The sequence below is a fragment of the Pyrenophora tritici-repentis genome, chromosome 2, assembly GCF_003171515.1.
Source record: "Pyrenophora tritici-repentis strain M4 chromosome 2, whole genome shotgun sequence".
In the NCBI taxonomy this organism is placed as follows: Eukaryota; Fungi; Ascomycota; class Dothideomycetes; order Pleosporales; family Pleosporaceae; genus Pyrenophora; species Pyrenophora tritici-repentis.
This window is the reverse complement of record NC_089391.1, coordinates 3,003,194-3,022,445: the sequence shown is the minus strand read 5'-3', so window position 1 is coordinate 3,022,445 and position 19,252 is coordinate 3,003,194. Positions and strand designations below refer to the sequence as shown.

General features: G+C 52.8%; 8 protein-coding genes across 8 annotated transcripts; 4 read left to right on the top strand and 4 right to left on the bottom strand.

The window, feature by feature from the left end:
• Positions 1-464: 464 nt before the first annotated feature.
• PtrM4_066040 (CypX, Cytochrome P450) lies at positions 465-2,458 on the top strand (the record flags this gene model as incomplete). Its single annotated transcript, XM_001933309.2, has 8 exons — positions 465-593; positions 652-891; positions 939-961; positions 1,046-1,390; positions 1,442-1,571; positions 1,625-1,907; positions 1,958-2,231; positions 2,284-2,458. The coding sequence occupies 8 exons, from the start codon at positions 465-467 to the stop codon at positions 2,456-2,458; spliced, it is 1,599 nt and encodes a 532-aa protein (XP_001933344.1).
• A 647-nt stretch (positions 2,459-3,105) lies between these two features.
• PtrM4_066030 (uncharacterized protein) lies at positions 3,106-4,152 on the bottom strand (the record flags this gene model as incomplete). Its single annotated transcript, XM_001933308.1, has 1 exon — positions 3,106-4,152. One exon carries the CDS (start codon positions 4,150-4,152, stop codon positions 3,106-3,108), a length of 1,047 nt encoding a protein of 348 aa, XP_001933343.1.
• A 476-nt stretch (positions 4,153-4,628) lies between these two features.
• PtrM4_066020 (LSM1, Small nuclear ribonucleoprotein (snRNP) protein) lies at positions 4,629-5,012 on the bottom strand (the record flags this gene model as incomplete). Its single annotated transcript, XM_001933307.2, has 3 exons — positions 4,629-4,657; positions 4,716-4,829; positions 4,886-5,012. The coding sequence occupies 3 exons, from the start codon at positions 5,010-5,012 to the stop codon at positions 4,629-4,631; spliced, it is 270 nt and encodes an 89-aa protein (XP_001933342.1).
• Positions 5,013-5,254: 242 nt separating this feature from the next.
• Positions 5,255-6,734, top strand: PtrM4_066010 (SMT3, Ubiquitin protein (sentrin); the record flags this gene model as incomplete). Its single annotated transcript, XM_001933306.2, has 3 exons — positions 5,255-5,550; positions 5,609-6,494; positions 6,570-6,734. The coding sequence occupies 3 exons, from the start codon at positions 5,255-5,257 to the stop codon at positions 6,732-6,734; spliced, it is 1,347 nt and encodes a 448-aa protein (XP_001933341.1).
• Positions 6,735-7,008: 274 nt separating this feature from the next.
• Positions 7,009-7,815, bottom strand: PtrM4_066000 (uncharacterized protein; the record flags this gene model as incomplete). Its single annotated transcript, XM_001933305.1, has 1 exon — positions 7,009-7,815. One exon carries the CDS (start codon positions 7,813-7,815, stop codon positions 7,009-7,011), a length of 807 nt encoding a protein of 268 aa, XP_001933340.1.
• Positions 7,816-11,900: 4,085 nt separating this feature from the next.
• Positions 11,901-14,782, top strand: PtrM4_065990 (Med15 multi-domain protein; the record flags this gene model as incomplete). The annotated part of the gene is made up of 4 exons (XM_066105718.1): positions 11,901-12,148; positions 12,238-14,090; positions 14,205-14,460; positions 14,515-14,782. 4 exons carry the CDS (start codon positions 11,901-11,903, stop codon positions 14,780-14,782), a joined length of 2,625 nt encoding a protein of 874 aa, XP_065964345.1.
• Positions 14,783-15,372: 590 nt separating this feature from the next.
• PtrM4_065980 (uncharacterized protein) lies at positions 15,373-16,419 on the bottom strand (the record flags this gene model as incomplete). The annotated part of the gene is made up of 2 exons (XM_001933303.1): positions 15,373-15,774; positions 15,835-16,419. The coding sequence occupies 2 exons, from the start codon at positions 16,417-16,419 to the stop codon at positions 15,373-15,375; spliced, it is 987 nt and encodes a 328-aa protein (XP_001933338.1).
• A 263-nt stretch (positions 16,420-16,682) lies between these two features.
• On the top strand, positions 16,683-17,892 carry PtrM4_065970 (uncharacterized protein; the record flags this gene model as incomplete). The annotated part of the gene is made up of 3 exons (XM_066105717.1): positions 16,683-16,732; positions 16,863-17,562; positions 17,611-17,892. 3 exons carry the CDS (start codon positions 16,683-16,685, stop codon positions 17,890-17,892), a joined length of 1,032 nt encoding a protein of 343 aa, XP_065964344.1.
• Between the last annotated feature and the right edge of the window lie 1,360 nt (positions 17,893-19,252).

The following is a 19,252-nucleotide window of genomic DNA, read 5'->3' as shown; positions in this document are numbered from 1 at the left end:
GTTTTTACCAAATCCTACGCTAAAAATCTGGTTCTCGAACACGCAAGCGCTGGAGGAATTTTGCACACGCTGCATCGGATTTACCTACGCTCTGGGATAGCAAGTGTAACGGATAACGCTAGGCGTATATTGACTGTTCGCATGAGTGGACTTGATCCTGTGGCTCATGCCCGAGCCCCAGTGGGCGTTCACGTGGGATGTTGCAACATGTCTAACGTGGTCTGATATTGCGCTGCGCGCTGCATCACAGCGGCACAGTGTACTAATAACGCCTCTAGGCCGTTAGACCGTTAGGCCTGGGGCTTGGACTTTTGCTGACGGATCGCTACAACCGCATTCTCCGCGCACGGCACTTGGAAGTTGACAGTCTCAAGATATCAAGATTGTATATGTACCATCATCGAACTGTTCGTCTAATCTAGTTTCGGTTCAATATCTCCTCCGTAACGAGTGCTTCCTCCATCATGGACTACTTGGAGATGCAGGCCCTTCACCTACCGAATCTCAGTCCATTGGCCGTCAATGCTGCCAGCAGTATTTTTGGTTTCCTATCGCTTTTCCTTTGCTACAAAGCCTTAGTGGCAAGAACATTGGTGCGTTCAAAATGACTCTACCATGGCTTTCCCTGCGAACTCGGACTGAACATGCTAGCCTTCGCCATCACGGACCTTTAAGAAACTTGCCAGCCCATTCGTCAAGCGTTACAATGCCTGGGCGTATCTCTTCTGGGGTCCTGAGATAATTCAAAAAGCCTTTGACGAGGCTAACGGAAAGCCATTCGAGCTCCTTGCTCCCGACAACCGTTATGTCTTCGTTTCCGACCCTCAACAGATCAAAGAGATCGACGGCGCACCCGATACTGTTTTGTCGCTTCAAGCGGCATCCAAGCAGGTACGCTTATCCGCATTCCAGTTTTTGACATTGCTAATGCCATTCAGATGCTGCAGCCTGTATACACTATGTAAGTTGACCAGATGCAAACAATTTGAGATGGAACAAACTCGACATCTCGTAATTCCTATTTGGTTGTACTAATATGACAAAGGCATGGATTCAATTGGTTTGACCGCCGCGGTACAGAGGGTGTCGGTTTCATCCGAGCTCTTCGAACGCTTTTGACCAACAACCTTCCCAAAATTCTCCCAGATCTTACTTGCATCATCCGAACCAGATTCCAAGAGCTGCATGCTGGTCATCCATTTGTCAATGGAAAGAAGCAGTCGGACGTGTATCACATGACGGTCAAACTAGTCGTGCTCTCCAATGCCGTTTCCTTCTTCGGCAAAGATCTAGCAAAAGACGAGCAGTTCATGACCTCAGCGCTCGCTTACATTGAGGAAACTCTGATCTGCGCCGAGATCGTTCGTTTGCTTCCCAAATTCATGACGCCGTGAGTATTCCGTTTCCTGTTCTACAATGCGCATCTCTAATTGTCTTGTAGTATCGTCGGTGGCATTATTGCCCGCACTCTCAAGTCTCATGGCGTCATTTTCAACAGACTTCTGCCCATCGCTGAGCAACGATGCATTGAGCGAGACGCAGCCAAGCTAGGTCAGAAGGTTCCCCAACATGTATGTCACCACCAAACGAAGCTCGCCGGTTGTTAGTCTAACAGATGTCCCAGCCCGATTGCATCCAATGGATCATGGAGACCTCGCCCAAGAATGCTCCATGGACCCCACAGCGCGTTGTTCACGAACTGATGGCCATCTGGTTTGGCTCTGTCCATGCTGTCTCCACGACCGTCACATTTGCCATTCATGACCTGTGCCTACACCCCGAATACGTTGCGCCCCTTAGGAAAGAGTGCGAGGCTCAATACGTTGCTTTCGAGCAAGCTGGCACCGGGCTTCCGCTCCTCGATAGCTTCATCAAAGAGTCTGCGCGCTTGACACCAGTAGAGTCCCGTACGTTTTATACCTCCACCAACATGTCATATGCTGATTTCTGTTCTTAGAGAGCACTCGCCGTTCAGCGCTGAAGCCTTTCTCTCTCAAAGACGGCACACACGTCAATGTTGGTGACTGGTTCTGCACACCCGTTCGAGCCATCATGACCAACCCCGTCGATTTCCCCGAAGCAACTACATTCAGTGGTTTCCGTTTCGCCGACCCAGAGCTAGTCAAGAGCCTTGAGAATGACGATGCTTTCAGTGTCATGCAAAAGAAGCCTACCAAGTTGACTGATGTTGACATGACCTACCATGTTTGGGGAACAGGAAGGATGGCATGGTAAGTCATTATCGCCCGAAATGAGATGCAGCAGTTTACTAAGAGAACATAGCCCTGGAAGATTCTATGCTTCAGCTGTCATGAAGGTGATTTTGGGTCAAGTCATCCTCAACTATGATTGCGAGCTTGTGGACCCGACAGCGAGGCGCTTGTTCACTTGGAGGTCAACTATCTTGCCCAAACCCAGCGCCAAGGTTGTGTTTACACCGGTTGAACGTGCGAATTGAGATGATGAACAAGGTGGTTGTTGGGATGACGATAGACGAACATGGCGAATCATGATTATGCAACTTCTCTATTTATGAATATATGACAATGCAACACAACTGCTTGACCCTGACTCATGTCGGTTGATGTGTGAAATGTCTATCGTGGTCGGCTCAACGGCAAGGGGTTGCTTGTACTAATACGATCAGGCATGCAATGGGTACACTGACTGTATGCCATTCACTCCCTATCACAGGTAGTTTTACCACGCTTTGATTGTGATGCCCTTGTTTGGCCTATGCCACCCACAATCTCTTGTAGACCTTAAAAAATCGACCTCCCCAACGATTGAACCCACCATGAATACACTCTGAACTACGTACAGGCCACAAAACCCTTGCAAGTTCGTGCATTCATGCCGCATCAGGATGGAGCCGAGTAACAGCCACTCTATGATTCCTCCGTTACCACAGACTCTTCAACACGACAACTTTACATACCTATCATCTCGATGAACCCGATAGGCGTAGTTTGCACGCACAGATGTATACAGTCTTTCGCACATTGCCCTTCTCACAGACACTCTAATCTGGCTTTTACCAGCAAAAGACGTTGACGAGGTATTGGTCTCCGATTCGTAATCCATAGTCGGTGCGGAGCTTCATTCTCATCCAGACTGCCTTACCATGTTTGCAGTTGACTGTGAATGCAGCAGCTGGTTGTTGGGACGACTCCTCTTAAAGTAGTCGGTCTCCGTAATAGGATTTGTCCTGTGCCAAACCGTCCATGTATCGCCATCCCTGTTGAAGATACTGTTCGAAGACTTGTTCCGCCGTTGCGTAAGTGAGACTTGTTGTTGGCTGTTGGGTACTACAAAGCCTCGCTGTACAATTGCTGGTTCATATTCGTCTTGCGCTACTACAGCATAGCCTGTGTACTGAGTCGTGCGCGCAGGTGAGATGTACCTATAGCTTGGGCGATGGGATGGGTGTTTGGCGCCGACTGCGCGTACCTGCGGAATGGCTTGCTCATGTGTGAGTCGCGGTTGCTCGGAAGATGAGATGTCCCCAACTGGCGTAATTCCTTCGCTGTCATTGGTCGCTGGCGGAGCCTGGTGTTGACAAGCAGAGTGCAACGGGATAGTCCTGCGACCAGCGAACAAGGTCACAAGCCATTGATGCCATGAAACTGAAGCCTCAGCCTTGACCTCTTCTACCATTGGCAGCTTTGGCTTCTTTGGCTCTTGTGGATCAGGTATATGCGCCTCAATGATCAAAGAGTCGCTTGGGTCGCAGTCGTCATCCACAGCGCTATAGAAACTGTTAGGACTGCTTGCAATGAACGAAACACGTCTCTCCAACGTCGCCGCGCGGATTAGAGAGTCGAAAGCGCCGCTCAGCCTACACTCTTCTGTAGTTGAGACTCGCCTTTTTGCGAATGGTGTCACATGCTCTTTGTCATGGCCACTCTCCTCTTCGTCTGTGGTATCGTCGGAGTCGAAGGAAAATGCAGACACTTTGCTAGTCAGCGAGAGAATTCGATCATGCTGTTCTTTATAAGCTTGGCTACCTCTAGCCGCCTCCTGTGGGCTGTTTGCGACGTTGTTTTGTTGCGTTGATTGCGCTGGCTCTGCGTGGTGCTTGTTGTTTCTAGGCACAGCTGGTTTCTGCCGGCTCTGAAACTGAATGCGCGACTTAACTTTGGCTGCAGGCATGGTACAAGACAATACTGGAAGATGAGCGTGACAGGATAAGAGTGTGTGGGGAGAGTGAAGGGAGCGGTATTGTTATAGAAGGGTGCTCTGAGACGGTAGGTGAGCGAGTAGGGGTCCAATGGTTAGTGCGAATTGTGGAGGTGCGTGCTAGAAGAAAGGTCTTATTTTAATGGGCTCAGAAATCTTGAAATTCTAACAGCAGAGTGCAAGCCAAACATTGTTTGCAAGTGAAGAAGCCCAAGGTCGAGCATTGTAATACCAAGGCATTGTGACGACACGGTGAAGTCAGTTGTAAGTGAGTGAGGAAATATTGAAACTGGGTGCTCATTTGTGACTTTGGAGGCCCTCGGGGATATAAGTGATTCCCCATGTTCGTCATGTAAACAAGCTTAACTTCAGGGCAGCTTTTGTGTGGCGTGTGTGCGCACGATGATAGTCACCTGTAGCGCAATCCAGTTTCCACGCTACATGCTCCTTCATGCGTTGTCTGCGCAGATGTATGTGACTGCGGATGAAGTCAATATATGAATGGAAGGTTAAGAGCCTAGGGCCGGGGTATATACCATTGTTTCCACGAACGAAGGCATCTCCCCAGTTCCGCGTCACACGACCATCAGCAACTTCTTTGCATCGCTCCAGGGCGATATTCATGTAGCCATCGACAGATTGGAGGTCGCCTGTATCAGATTAGTGGGGGGATGTTTAGACAATAGGCACGTGTAGAGGGGAGCACCTTTGTAGATGATACCAGAGTTCAGCTTGACAGTCACGGGAGCTCCGATGATCTCGCTGAGGAAGCCACTGGGATCTCTGGAATCAGCAGCAGCTTCTGGTGCTGGACTTTCGCCGTTTGTGGACATGATGAGGGCGGTGAGATATGAGGCGCTTACATGTGTGGTGACCAGAAGACGGCTATGTTGGACAATGAGGCAGAGTGCACGGGCCCACACACTCGGCCGGTCCAAAGACGGCAAGCACGAGAGCGAGCAATCGGAAGAAACGTGACTAGGCGTAACAGCAGCCCCACCTGCCCGCGGCGTCCGTTCCCCCCCAAAGCCACACAACGCGCAAGCCAACCTCCAGTCGCGATACGGCCATTGTCATGACGGAACCGCCCGCTGCGAGCGTGACGGCGCCAAAGAGGCGTGCCCTATTTAAACGGCCAGCATGGCAGAACAAGCCGCAGAACGAGGATGCCGACATCTTTCGCCATGCCAATGAATTCACCGACCTGGTAGCCGAGCAGGCCAGGCGCAAAGAGGAGGAGCGCAAGGAGAAGAAGCGCGACCGAAAGCGGCGCCGCATATCCAACAACGACGATGAGAACAACAACAAAGACGACGACGCAATACGGCCGGCCGCGCCCGAGAGGGCTGCCCGTATTGACAGTAGCAAAGAGTGCGTATGGCCTCTCCGCTCTTCATGACCTGGCATTCATACACTAACCAGCTCCCAGACGTAGCATCACCCCCATCTCCCCACGACCCGCGCATTCCCCACCTGACTCGCTCTCAGCCCGGTACGATTCGCTGACCAAGCCGACATGTTCAAGCAAGTCACTGACCAGGTCGATGTCTTCGAGCCATTCGTTGGCGGGGAAAGACTCTCATGTCATCCAGCTAGACGATTCAGACGACGGCGACTATGGCTCCTCTATCGTGGGACACAAGCCACAACAAATGAGTCAGGCGCAAGAACTGGCTGTTCGACCGTCTGTACACCACGCTCTAGGCAAGAACGATGACCAGGATGACGAGCTCGAGGAAATCCAAGATCCCATCATTGCTGCACTCGAGGCCAAAGCCCAAGCGCGAGCTCAATTAGCGGCCAATACCGAGGCAGTCGATTCAACACCAGCCCCCATTGCGCACCTATTCATTGAGCCTGAAATGGACAACGCGAGACCACTGATGGTCAAAGTCAGGATAGACAATCCCATAAGCAAGCCACGCACGGCATGGTGTAAAATACAAAACTTCACCCCTCAAATGACCGACAGCGTCTTCTTTACTTGGAACGGAACGCGCCTGTACGATAGCACAACCATTAAAAGACTAGGTATTCAAGTGGATGATAAAGGCAATGTGACGGTTGAAGGGGATTCCAACATATATGACGACGTCAATCTCCCCAAGATCCATGTACAAGCTTGGACCGAAGAGCTGTTTAGGGAGCGCAAGAAGCAGGATGCCGAAGCTAAGGCAGCCAAGAAGGCAGCAGCCGAGGCCCCAGTCGTCATTGAAGACAGGTTTCCGACTCCAGAACCTGCTCCCGCCGTGACCAAGATCCGTCTGACATTAAGAGCCAAGGGCAGGGAAGACTTCAAGCTGTCAGTAAAGCCGGTATGTATATTACCTCACCCCGAAAGGCCAGTGGCAGTATGCCCAATTCGATATCCTTCTGACAAGTAGCCTCAGGACACCACATTCGCCCACATTGCGAGTGCTTACAAGACGAAGCTGAAGATACCCAACGATCAGCCCGTCACACTCATGTTCGATGGCGAAAGGTTGGTGCCAATAGATACAGTCGCCGACTGTGAGCTGGAGGATAAGGACACACTCGACGTACTCTTCAATTGACAGTCTCAGTGTTCAGATGCAGATTTCTTTTCCACTTCTCCCGGCTTTGTGATCAAATTTGAGGGCCAAGGTGATTTCTTTTTGTATACCTAGGTAGTAGTAAGCATGGCGTTCGGGGGGAAGTCATTACCCAATTTTCTTTTTCGGGTCCAGAGTCAACTTTTACATTTTACATTTTCTTCTTCATCCGCATCTAAACTTTTATCTGTTCAACTGGTAGTAGCTGATTGACAAACTCCTATCACCAACGCGCCAGCTTGCTTACTCTCATCAGCTACATACAGGCTTTCCCACCGCAACTCGAGAGAGTATGCACATATCTCAGCTTTCCGCCCTCGACTCTGAACTCATGGCTATCCGGCAACCCAGCGGCGCCCACTTGACCCGCCTTACCCCCAAAGTCCATCATGGTGTCCACGGTCCCATACTCTTCATCAATGACATATCGTCTGTTAACCAACGGTACTCCGCTCGGCACACCAACGTTACAACTGTCCGTCGCCTCGCCCTTTCCTGTGTACATGCCACCCTCAAGACGAGCACACGGCGAGCCCCATGGAACTTGAACCATCTTGTTGTTAAATAAATCGCAGTAAGCGTCACCCGCAGCTTTGATCACGGCGCGCGAGTCCCGCTTCCCCACAGGAATACTGTCCCATTTCTCGCGCGAAGCCCAGTAGAGGGTCCCAGTAGCGTTGAAGAGCCAGTCGCCTTTGCTGGTCCAGATTGTGTCTATTTGTGACACCTTGCTCGTGTTGTCTAGCCGCAGTTGCGTGGTTATCACATAGGGCGCAGCAGAGTTGGCGATGATGAATTCGCTAAAGGCGGCGCATTGCGTCGTGTCGTGCTGGGATCGAGCGTGGTCGATCTTCATCGGTTTGGTCAGGATTCCCGATTTGATGTTGACGTTTTTACGATTTTCCGTATATGCCACCTTGTTCGAGAGGGAACTGAAGCTTGCTTGGCCAGCGGTTTGTGCAGCGAGAAGCTGTTCAGTAACGGCTTGGAGTGTCTCCCGGGTGCATGCTGCAGAAGCTTGTGCTGCGAGCACGCTGGTCAGGATGGTGATGAGGTTGCGCATTGTTTCGTGGAGTAGCTGCAGGTGTTTGATCCAGACTGAACAAGCACCAGACTACAGCTGCTACGGAACTTATCAGTTCAGTATGCCCAACCCATTGCCGTGCCAGTGTAGATGGGGCCCTTCTAAGACCAATCAAACCCGATCATCTATATTAGAAACCCGGTGCTCGGCACTTGGTGTGTGAAGCAAGTACGCAATATACACAATTTGCCACATTGTACAGAGGGGTGCAATGCCTGTCTCGCTATCAGATTGTTATGAGGTGGGGAACCCAAAAGTGCATCAGCGGTAGTTCACATCTGTACCTGATCTTGATAGATATCGAAGTCGTCCGGCAGATACAAAGCCTCCAGCCAAATGGCTCAGATATAGGCTCAGATATCCCCCATTTTCACGGGACTTGAAATTCGATACTCAATACTAAACCTGGTCTTTACCCGCAGTAAGTCTTCAACATTCAGTGTCTACTGTACATACTCTCATGCCCACTTCCTTTACATAGCGCCAATTTGTAGAAATGACAACAGCCGATGGAGAAGCGGTGTCTGACTTGCGAAGAATTCGACCTCCTTCGAACAGGCCCGGGTTAGATATGTGAAGAGAAAGAGAAAGAGAGAAATGGGGAGGGGCCGCGATGTAGATCGTGACGAACACCCCTTAGACTAGTAATAATGAACGAAACATCGATATATACCTAATAGCCGTCCTGCATTGAGCATTGCGCTTCGCTAGTGAGAAATACTTGACATGATATACCGTCATTAGTTTTGGACAGCACCAGCACCACACTTGGGCTAGTATCCAGCTCTGACAGTGCTTTGCGCAAGCGAATGGTACCGCACGTTGCAAGCGATGCAGTATCAAGTGGATCGGGGTACATGAGCCGACTAGTAAAATTGCGGAATGACATATGCTCTACCAAATCCTCGATCCGCACGAATGATCTACTGGTGCTGTCAATACGGCAGTGACCCTGCGTTGGAAGTGTCGATTTCGTATGCACCTCGACCGGTTCAGATTGAGGCTCGATGGCTGGACCATACTTTGTAAAATCTTCCAAGCGGAGGGCAACAAGTCTGGGACAGAAAACAAGGCAGACGACGCGGGACCAGGACAATAAAGAAGCAAAACAGCCGGTTGTTAATACTAGCATGACGTGATGATATAAAACCAGGATTATGGAGAATACAGATTCTGCAAGGATATCACCGAGACTTGTTCAGCGTATTCCGCATGTTTCTCTCCATGAGGTTGTTAAGACATGGAGGCGTGATAGCAATGCCGAAGAAGCGATATTGGAAAGCCGGTGGGCTCAAACCGTTGGGAAAGATCCCTGAACGCAAGCGAAACGCGTAACCTAGGCACAAAGGACCGAATCGCGGGTACTGGTGCTATGGAGAAAAAGCATTTGTTTAGCTGGTAAATCCCGTGGTGAGATGTGCGAAAATTAATAAATTCGGTTCGGCTGCCGGACAAAAACGTGAAAGAGTGATTAAGGCTGGTGATTGGAGTTGAATGTAAATAAAAGGGACGAGACAATATGTTGCGATGCAGGTGGATGACAGCTAGTTGACAGCTCACCCTAGAAGCAAGACTCTGATTACGCGTTCGAATGCCGGGAGGGCAGGTGGTGACAAGTAACGAGGGGAGCAGCGCAGACGAGAGGTTGGAGGGCATGAGGGGCGGGAGAGCTAACGGAGACGGCGTCATATCGTGCAGAAAAGGTCGAACACGGGCGCGGGCTTGGGCGCAGCCAACAACGAGCAGCCGGGAGGCTGGTGGAGCTTGGGCGCTAACGTGCAGTCCCAGAGCAGGCGCAGCACAGGACATGTGGAATTAAAAGAAATTTTGACAAACGTGTGTAACGGAGGCGGAAGCAGGTCGGGTGGTAATAAGCATGACGACACGACGGGTCTTGCACAGACTCCAGGATTGCGCTGAGACGGACGACATGTGCTCTGGCGTGCATGCTGCAGCGGTGCAGGCTCGAGGAGAAGAGAGGCGGTAGCGGGCAGGCCGGATGCAGTGCCTGTGCTTGTCATGATGGCGACATTGGCACGCCACAAACGACCCCTGATCCGGATTGGGAAGGGACGAATGGTCGACTGAGGTGGTGAGTATGCATTGCACGCAAACACGTTGGCAGCAGCAGCGACGACGTCTGAAGAGACGTTTGTTTCGTTGTCGTCGAGAATCAGTCAAGTACTGTACCGGTAGTCAGACCAGCTGAGACAGGCATCAAGCAGGGGTTCCGACAAGCGCACCAAACTTGTCGTCGTCACACTGGGTAGCGAGTGGACGCCGGCGTCTGCAGGATGGGCACGAAGCACGAGGAAGCATCTACGGGCGAGCTTTGTGAAGGATGTATATGTGTACATATATCTAGTAGGTAAAGTCACAATCACAGTTCAGTTCAGTTCAGTTCAGTAGATTAGTACGTATACAGCATAGGTACGTACAGCCGAACAAAGCAGCTATAGACGCTAGGGCAGATGCGGGTCGTGGTTCGACCGAGACCATGTCGCCGAGGGCTTGCATGGTCCGAAGGGGTCCGTCTGTTGTGGAGCAGTGTAATACAAAGGGTCTGTCTTGTGCGCGAGTCAGAAACGCATCGGGCTGACAGCGAGGGAGGAGGCGATGAAGGAGTGAGAGAGAGAGAGAGAGAGAGAGATTGAGGAGGCTGGGGACGTCATGCTGATCGTCAGCCGCGTTGTCGATCAGTCGTTGTTATCAGACACAGTCAGGTAGCGGTAGCGATTTTTCGCGTGCGTGCTTGGATGGCTGCGATGCGACCATGGCCTCTTCGCGTCCTAGTTTCCTAGTTTCCTCTTAGTGGTGGCGTCTAATTTTGGCATGAGGGTCGCGGACATGGATGGACATTCATGGACATGGATGCAGCTCCAGCTAACCATTTCATTCAACCGTACCAAGCTCCAGTCGTCGCCTCACCAGCACCACAGCACTACCACTACAGGCGCGCAATGCGAGGGAGCAACGTGCAAGAGGCTGGTGCAGAAGCTGATGCAGAGCTATGGGCAGCACCATAGCAGCGGCGTGCAGTAGGCTGCAAGTGTAGTGGCAGTAATAAAGACAGTTTTGCTCCGCGAGCAGTTCCTGACGGATTTTGGCGTGACGCTATACCGACTGCGGGCCCCCTGGCCTGGAGCAGCACTCGACAGCGGACAGCCGACAGCCTGAGGATGCTGGGGCGGCGCACTCCCTACTGCCAGTATGGCCTTGCCTTGTGCCATCCGTGCACGCCCTTATACTCACTCCAGTATCCAGCCGTTTTGTTCGCGAGCGAGAAGATCCCCCTCTTGCAGCTTGCACTTGCACTTGCATCCCTTGGTCTCGCCTCATTGTCGGCTGCCCGCTCGTTGAACAAGTGCTCCCACTGCTCCTGCCACCAGCCGCGTGTCTGGTAAGTCGCACCCCCAATTCCCAATTCCCAATACCCACTAGCACCACTTTGGACCTCGGGCGCGCAATCCGCAATTCGTCTTCATTCACTACGACGACGTCGCAACTCGACTCGGCTGGGCCTGGGGAGATGCGCCCGTACTGTGCAGATAGCGGTCAGGACGTGTTGCCGTTTCGCTTCCGTACCTGGCGAAGACGACCAAGGCCGCGCCTGCCTTGTCAACTGCCCGAGGACCGTGTCCATCGGGTTGAAACGCCGTAATACCAAAGTTGCAAGACGACGCTTCCGCCTCAGCTGTTCTCCACAACAGCAACAGCAACCGCAGCTGGACCATCGTCCTTACCCTCACCTGCGTCGCCACTTCCCGCATACTCACCGCACCTCCGCCATTGCCTGCAGTCGCTTTGCCGCATGGCCTAGTCTGCGCAGCAAGTGCTAATTGTATCTCTTTTTCTGTAGATTGACCCCATTCACTCGCTCGCCTGCCCGTCTGCCCACCCGCTCGCTCGCTCTTTCGCTCGCTCTGCTCCGCGCCTACCTTGCACCACTCCGCCACGCATTGCGCGCCTTCCTTGTGCATGAACTCGCTCTCATACATCGCGAACGGCCGCCGTAGGCATTGGGCGCTCCTTCCACACGCCCGCATACAGTCCAAAGAAGCACAATGGGCAAGCCCGGCCTAGGCCTCTTCACGGGCCGCCGCAAGTCGCAGGGTAACGTCATGGACGATGTGCCTGACGTTTCCACCAGCCCGGATACCACGACCGCTCCCACCGACGCGGGCGGTTTCCGGCTGCTCAGTAGAACCGAAGTCGAAAAGGCAAAAGAACAGCGCAAGACGCAGGAAAAGTCATCGTCCAAGTTCCCTCGCTTCACCGGTTTCGGCCATCCTAGCAGTAAGAACCGCAATCAGTCAGTCGATGATGAGTCCCCAGGATCATCGAAACGGCAAGCCTCCCTCCCCCTAGTCATAGCGTCGGCCGCACTAACCCTTTAATTAGCGACAGCAAGTCCAGTAGTGGAACGCAATTTTCTAATTCGAGGCCTTATGCAAATGGCCAGCATGGCTCCACCTCGACACTCCCTTCTTCCACCGACACGAGCTCAGACGATAACCTCTTTGCCAACGTTCCTCGCCCATCCGTCTCCCATCACAACAGCTCACCTGCCACCAACTCATCAGGGGGCTTCCGAAAACAACTCCCCTCGCTGCCCAAGTCGAATCAGACCGCAGCCTCTCCAAAGGACATGTCAGCATCTGGGTGGAGCAGCAGGAACCGTGCTTTGACCACGTCGAGCTACGCTAGCACAGCCGTCCCACCCAAGCTAGACGGGGACCTGGACTTTGGCGGCTTCGAGGACGACATGTTCAGCCACTTGGACCACAAGCAAACGCCCGAAATACCACGAGAGATCGCCGGTCGTTCGCTCCTTTCGGAAAAGCGCACATTCCAGGCAAACCCCATCAAGATCGATTCCCAGCTCGAGGTCGAGCCACCGCTAAAGAGCTGGGACAGCCGCAACTCAACAGATAACCTCATGGCGTCCACACACTCGGACGACGACTCACCGCCTCCGCCTCCGCCTCCTGCCCACAAGTACTCGTCGTACGCTCCTATTGCTTCAGAAAGCCCTACCCTGGGATCCATGTCTACCTTCCAAGACCCTGATGCCCAATTCGTGCGCAAGTCTTTTATGGAACGAAAATCTCACCGTGAAAACTCCCCTGAGACACAGCCCAAATCCATGTCGTCCTCGTCGGCAAATTCATACGAAACCCCCTATTCGTCACGATCAGCCACAGCTTCGAGCACGACCACAAATACCACACCAAAGGCCTCACTCGCTCCCGCTGCCTCCCCCTACCATGATACCGAAGAAGACGACCTCTTCACAACATCCAAGCCCACACCCAAGCCCGAAGCTGCTCCACCGAAGAAAATGACAAGCCTCACACCCAACGGCAGTCGTGCAGTTGCGCCTGCCACTGCAGATGGTAGGCGTGTCATGTCGCAGGCAGAGTTTCGCGAGTATCAGAAGAAGACCATGACCCACCCACCCCAACAAGACAGCTCTGATGACGAGGACTACGAGGATGAGGAGGATGCTATCAAGCGACGAGAGGAGGAGGAGTTGATGAGACGCAAGAACCAGCAGATGCATTTCGCACGAGAGGCCATGCGTCGCTCTACTACAGCACCGTCGCTCCCAACAGAGTCTGGAAGCGTGGCAGACGGCATGGGCTTCCCATCAGAAACATCCATGAAAGCAGAGGAGTGGGAGGATGAGGATGTACCGTTGGGCATCCTAGCACAGCACGGCTTCCCTAGCCAAGCACGAAACAGATTCCCCAGCCAGCCAACAAATGCAATGCCCTCGTACATTCCAGATCGCCCGGCGTCTGCTGGTGCTCTGGGTCAGAGGGGACCACAGGCAAACCTACCGGCCTTTGCGAGACATCTCCCTCAAGACCCTTACAGCGCGCCCTACATTGGAGGTGGCTTAGTCCGGCCGATGAACCGCGAATCCATGGGGTTCAATGGATTCGCACGTGGCCCTGGCTCTGTTGCGGGCGATTCGGTTGCCGGTGGCATGGCAACGCCTCCCATGATGTACCAAGACGCTGGCATGTCTCAACCCTCGTTAGTGGATCAAATTCAGATGCGAGACATGACAAAGCAAAAGTACATGGGAGGTGCGTCGGCGAAGAAGCCACAAGGTGGGCCCTTTACTGGCATGCTCGGGCAACAAATGAACACCAGTGGTCAGCCCCAAAACCCCATGCGCATGTCGCACATGCCCATGAACGGTATGGGGGCTATGAACGGCATGGGCGCCATGAACGGCATGAACGGTATGAACCCCATGATGAACATGATGGGTGGCCAGATGCCCATGGGCGGCATGGGCATGCCGGGTATGGGCATGGGCATGGGTATGGGGCAAATGCCATACCCCATGCAGCAAGGAAACGACTACATGCAACAATTCCAGCAAATGCAGCAAATGATTGCTATGCAGCAAATGCAGCTTCAAATGATGCAGCAACCGCAGCAAGATGGACGCATATCAATGGCCATGTCCAACAATGGCTATGCAGCCAGTAGCATGGGAGGCGGCAGCTTCCTCAACGTCCCGGGCGGGGCCAATCGACCCATGTCCGTCATGTCAGGCAACAACCAAAATCAACAGCGCTCAATGTCCTTAATGGGCCCTCATCCAGGGTACACTCCCTCCATCGCACCTTCGGAGCGTTCTAACATTGGTTTGTCCGCTAGGTACCGACCCGTCGTCAACCAATCCGATTCAATGTCCAACGGAACGTCGATGACGCTCCAAGCCTCGAGCGGCGCGAACCAAAACAGGACAGGTGCTATCAAAGGCATATTAAAAAAGGGCAGCCCAGGGCCGCAGATGACGGTCAACGAAAACGATGATGCGGAGGAAGACTGGGGCAAGATGGCAGCAAGAAAGAACAAGCACGCAAAAGGCAAAGAAAACAACAGCTTGGGCCTAGAGGATCTTACGCGCGGCCTTAAAATCTAGACGAGCTACATACACGTAGGCTCACGAGGCTTTAGACGCATATGCACAATGATTGGCGGTGCATATCTGGAAGGGTCCAGATGGATTTGACGGCTTAGGAACAACGACATGACCAAGTTTAATGTCCAATTTGGACATGTATTGAGCGATTTCCAGGCCTAGGGCCTTTGTTTCTTCTTGTATTTGCATTTACAGACGGCGTTCTGAATCGACCTTCTCCTTGTCATACTTTGGCCATGGGGGATATACATATCATGTCAGCGCAAGTGCCCACGCCTCGGGTGGTGGGACGTTGTTTTTACATAAGGCATTTTGCGGGCGGGTAGGAAATTGGAAAAAAACGTTTTTGTTTGCACATGGGATGGGGCGCGTGGATTGAGTGAGCAGAGGGCAAGGGCGTGTGGGCGAGCATTGTGGTGGGACGAGAAGAGAATATACAGGAGCACGGTGATGTTGTGGAATTCTCTTGTAATAATAATATCATACACACTCGCAACTTTGGCAATAGATGAACTGATGAGATGATCTGTCTACACCTGGACGCCCTAACGCCTATCGTGGTGGAATTGTATTATGGCGATGACATGACATTACCGTTCCATATTACCGTCTCTGTCCAAAAGCTCACGTGCAGCAATGATATCGGCCTCGTCGAAGCCTTGCCAGGATTTGTTGCCGGACTTGAACTGCCTGACCATTTCGGCCAGCTTGTTGGTCGCCAACTCCTCCAGTTTCTTCACCATGTCGCTGCTGGGAATTGCAACGTCGTCATCATCCTGTGCATTGCGTTTGCTGGGTGCAGAGGCCGAGTCGGAGAGTATGCTGTTGAGCTCCGCGCTGACGAGCTTTAGGCCGTAGTAGCCGCGGAGGTACCAGTCGTTGAGCTCAACAGAGCGGCAAAAGTGTTTCAGTGATAGCGCAAAAGAAGTGAGGTTTGGCGGGTTGTTGGAAAGTGTAGAGAGGTAGTGTAGGGTTGCGATATGTGCATGTGCCTACATGTATGCCACGTTAGCATGCGCCTTGGATGAGTCCCAGGGCGGTTGCCAACTTACGCTCCACGCATTTGGCGTAATAAGCAAAACTTCCTCGGCACAGTAGATTGCCTGTCCCCAGGCCGCCATGGTGGCATACAGCTCACTCGCCTCAGCCCATGCCTCCGCATCCGTCGGACTATTCTGCAACAGCGCCGTGACGGCACCAAGTGCGTCGCTCGTCCTGCCCAAGGCCTTGAGCACAGCAACCCTCCTCTTCCGGATGCTCATGTTGGTGGGGTCTTCCTTTAATATCTTGTCATATGCGTCCAAGACCTTCTCCAGGTCCGCATCGGACTTTGACGTTGCTTCGTTGTAGATGCCGCGAAGTGCGATGATGCGCTCGTTGTGGTCGCCGAAGCGGGTTTCGAGGCGCTCGAGGACGGCTAGGGCAGCACTCTCGTCACCGGTGCGTAGTGTAGAGAGGAAGAGGTTTTCGTGAATTGTCCATGTCTCCGGGCTTTCGCGCGAGAAGAGCAGAGAGAGCGGCCATGGCAGGGTTGGTGTGGGTGATGTGGACAGTATGAGGGGCGCTTTTTGCGATAAGGCGAGGGCTTGGGGCGGCGGTATTTGGGCAGGCGGCGAGAGCAAGTTAGCCTGTGCCATGTTTGCGATTGACCGGATTAGAGGTTGGGGGGAAATAGTTGCTATGGGCGAATGTGGAGTTGCAGGTGAGCTGCGAGCTGCGAGCTCCGCCGGGGAGACTAGCGCGTGCGGCCTTTGGGAGTAGTTAGTACGCCCGCCGCCCATTGCTCTTGCCCTGGTATGGACCCGGCTTGACGAGTTGCTTTCCTCGACGACAAGTCTGCCCAGCCCGACTCGATGCCTTCTTTCGGGCCAACTGCCTGACGTCTTGACTCCCCGTGATCATGCCTGCTGGCTCAACCTGCACACCCACCCGCCATACCTACCCCTCCTCGTGCGCCATCCAATCTCGACACTGTTGACACACGAATCCAGCAAGTCCCCTGAGCGGGTATACAAGTCACAATGTACACTCTCGAGACACACATATCTGCCTCATGTGCCGTGGGCTAATTGGCTGGTAGGTTCGAAAAGTCGCTCTTCGACCTCATTCGAGGCCTCCGCAACCACAAGGGCAGCGAGCGCGAATACATCGCCGAGAGCATAAAAGAATGTCGCAAAGAGATACGGACAAACGACATGGACCTCAAGGCCACGGCTCTTATGAAACTCACCTACCTGGAGATGTTTGGCCACGACATGTCCTGGGCGAGCTTCAACGTCTTGGAGGTCATGTCGAGTTCAAAGTTCAAGCAAAAGCGCACGGGATATCTGGCTGCCGTACAGAGCTTTCGTCGGGACACCGAGGTCCTCGTGCTTGCTGAGAACCAGCTCAAAAAAGACATCATGAGCTCAAGCCCGCAGTACATTGCTCTCCCCCTCGGCGCCATTCCGCACGTCATAAATCCGAGCATGGCCAACTCAGTCCTTTCCGACTTGATACCACGCCTGACGCATTCGCATGCCATGGTCCGAAAGAAGACAGTTGTGACACTGTACAGACTGGCGCTTGTCTATCCAGAAACACTACGACCTGCATGGCCCAAGATCAAGGAGCGTCTGTTGGACGACAACGAGGACGCTAGTGTGACGGCTGCCATCGTCAACGTCGTGTGCGAATTGGGATGGAGACGACCACAGGACTTTCTTCCGCTCGCACCCAGACTATTCGATCTGTTGGTCGAGGGGGGGAACAACTGGATGGCTATAAAGCTTATCAAGCTCGTAAGTGCCGGCACAGTACAGCACTGTCTCATGGCTAATCATCAGCAGTTTGCGACTTTGACTCCCCTAGAGCCACGATTGATAAAGAAATTACTCCCACCATTGACCAAGATCATTCGGGAAACTTCTGCAATGTCGTTGCTGTACGAGTGTATCAGTGGTATCATCCAGGGTGGTATCTTGGAGGCCGTTGAAGGCACTGCAGAAGGCGAAGAGGTCGCAAAGCTTTGTGTCGGCAAACTACGTGGCATGATGATAATAGAGGGCGATGCGAATTGTAAGCTAAGGTGCACTGTAATGAAACGTGTTGATTCTCATCCTTCACAGTAAAATATGTCGCATTACTCGCTTTCGAGAAGATTGTCGCATCACATCCTTATCTCGTCTCTCAACAGCAGGACGTTATTCTCGAATGTATTGATGACCCCGACATTTCAATCCGAATGCGCGCTCTGGATCTTGTGGTTGGTATGGTCAACGCCGATAACCTGACAGCTATTGTGGGTAGATTGATGCGACAGCTCCGTAACGCCCCCATTGCCACCGCAGTCAGCGACCCAAACAACGATCGGGGTCGGCTAACCGGAGTAACGCCGTATGGCAACGAGGATTCTGATGACGAAGAGACACTACCACAGCATGAGCACAGGTCCGACCAACCGCCACCGCTGCCCGACGACTACAGAATTAGCGTCATCCGGAGGATATTAGACATGTGCTCACGGGACACTTACAGTAATATCGCAGACTTCGAATGGTACATTGACGTTCTTACTCAGCTTGTCCGAGTATCACCTGCAACAAAAGCCGCGTCAATCATGGAGGAAGAAGAAGAGCTAGAGCATTCAGACGATATAGGCGGTGGCATTGGGTATGAGCTACAAAACGTCGCTATACGTGTAAAGAGTGTCCGGGCGGAAGCTGTAGATGCCGCACAATCGCTGATTCTGGTCGATCAGAGAGATCAAATGTTCCCGGCATCTGGGAACGGTGGTCAGGGTGTGCTCGAATACGCTGGATGGCTGGTGGGAGAGTTTGCCAATTATCTTACCCGCCCAGAACCCGTCATGACCTCACTTTTACACCCAACCTCGCTCCAATTACCGTCCAAAACTCTCGCCGTGTATCTGCAGGCGATACCCAAAGTCTTCTCTGCCATGGCTGGGAACGATCAGATATCATGGACCCCGGAACGAAAAACCTTAATGTCACTGCTGATGGCACGCATTATCCACTTCCTGGAGCCGCTGTCCACACATCCTAGTCTCGAGGTACAAGAAAGGGCTGTCGAATATCTCGAACTCATGCGTCTTGCTGCAGAAGCAGCATCCGGCACCGCTGCCAGCTCCGACCAGGACACATTTACTGATCCACCACTTTTATTGACGCAAGCTATACCTGCTCTCTTCTCTGGCGCCGAGCTCAATCCTGTTGCCCCTGGCGCGCAACGAAAGGTCCCAGTCCCTGAAGAGTTGGATCTTGACACACCGATCAACGCTAATCTGCAAAATCTGCTTTCGGCTGCCGACGCAGAGGGCTTTGAGACGGAAGAAGATGATGTGTACGCAGCATACTCGGAGCCGGCTGCCACATACACAGAAGTATCTGCTGCCGCTGCGCCTGCTGGGGACCGCCTCGATGCCCCGTACAAGGAGCCTACCTCGTACCAGAATGCAACCGAGGATGAGTA